The 355-nt window shown below is 78.6% G+C and overlaps 1 protein-coding gene across 1 annotated transcript in view; it reads left to right on the top strand.

Annotated features, from left to right (window-relative positions):
• The first annotated feature begins 90 nt into the window (after positions 1-90).
• DEGS2 (delta(4)-desaturase, sphingolipid 2) overlaps positions 91-355 on the top strand; it is a 17,806-nt gene continuing 17,541 nt past the window's right edge. The window contains exon 1 of the mRNA XM_010583938.1: positions 91-174. Within this exon, the coding sequence (XP_010582240.1) occupies positions 93-174 (82 nt within the window). The 5' untranslated portion in view covers positions 91-92. The remainder of the gene's footprint in view (positions 175-355) is intronic.

Here is a 355-nt window from a genome sequence, read left to right as displayed (position 1 = left end):
GCGGGCGGAGGCAGGAGGCGGGCGGGGCCGCCCCTCCGCCGGGCGCGGAGCTATAAGGGCAGCGCGGAGCGGCGCGGAGCGCAGCGGGAGCCATGGGGAACCGTGTCACCCGCGAGGACTTCGAGTGGGTCTACACGGAGCAGCCCCACACGCAGCGCAGGAAGGAGATCCTGGGTACGTCCAGGGGCTCGGGAAGAAGCGGCCGCCGTCGGGGCGGGCGGCCGGGCTTGGAGCGCTCGCCTGGACGGGGAGGGGCGGGCGGAGCGGGGCTTCCGCGCCGGGTCCGCCGACGTCGGTGCCGAGAGCGGCTCGGGGCACCGGCCGGGCTGCGGAGAGCGGGGGCTGCGGCCCGGCG

Source organism: Haliaeetus leucocephalus, unplaced genomic scaffold, assembly GCF_000737465.1.
Source record: "Haliaeetus leucocephalus isolate CR32 unplaced genomic scaffold, Haliaeetus_leucocephalus-4.0 Scaffold932, whole genome shotgun sequence".
NCBI classification, from domain to species: Eukaryota; Metazoa; Chordata; class Aves; order Accipitriformes; family Accipitridae; genus Haliaeetus; species Haliaeetus leucocephalus.
Note: the sequence above shows the minus strand (reverse complement) of the source record. Positions and strands in the feature narration are given on the sequence as shown.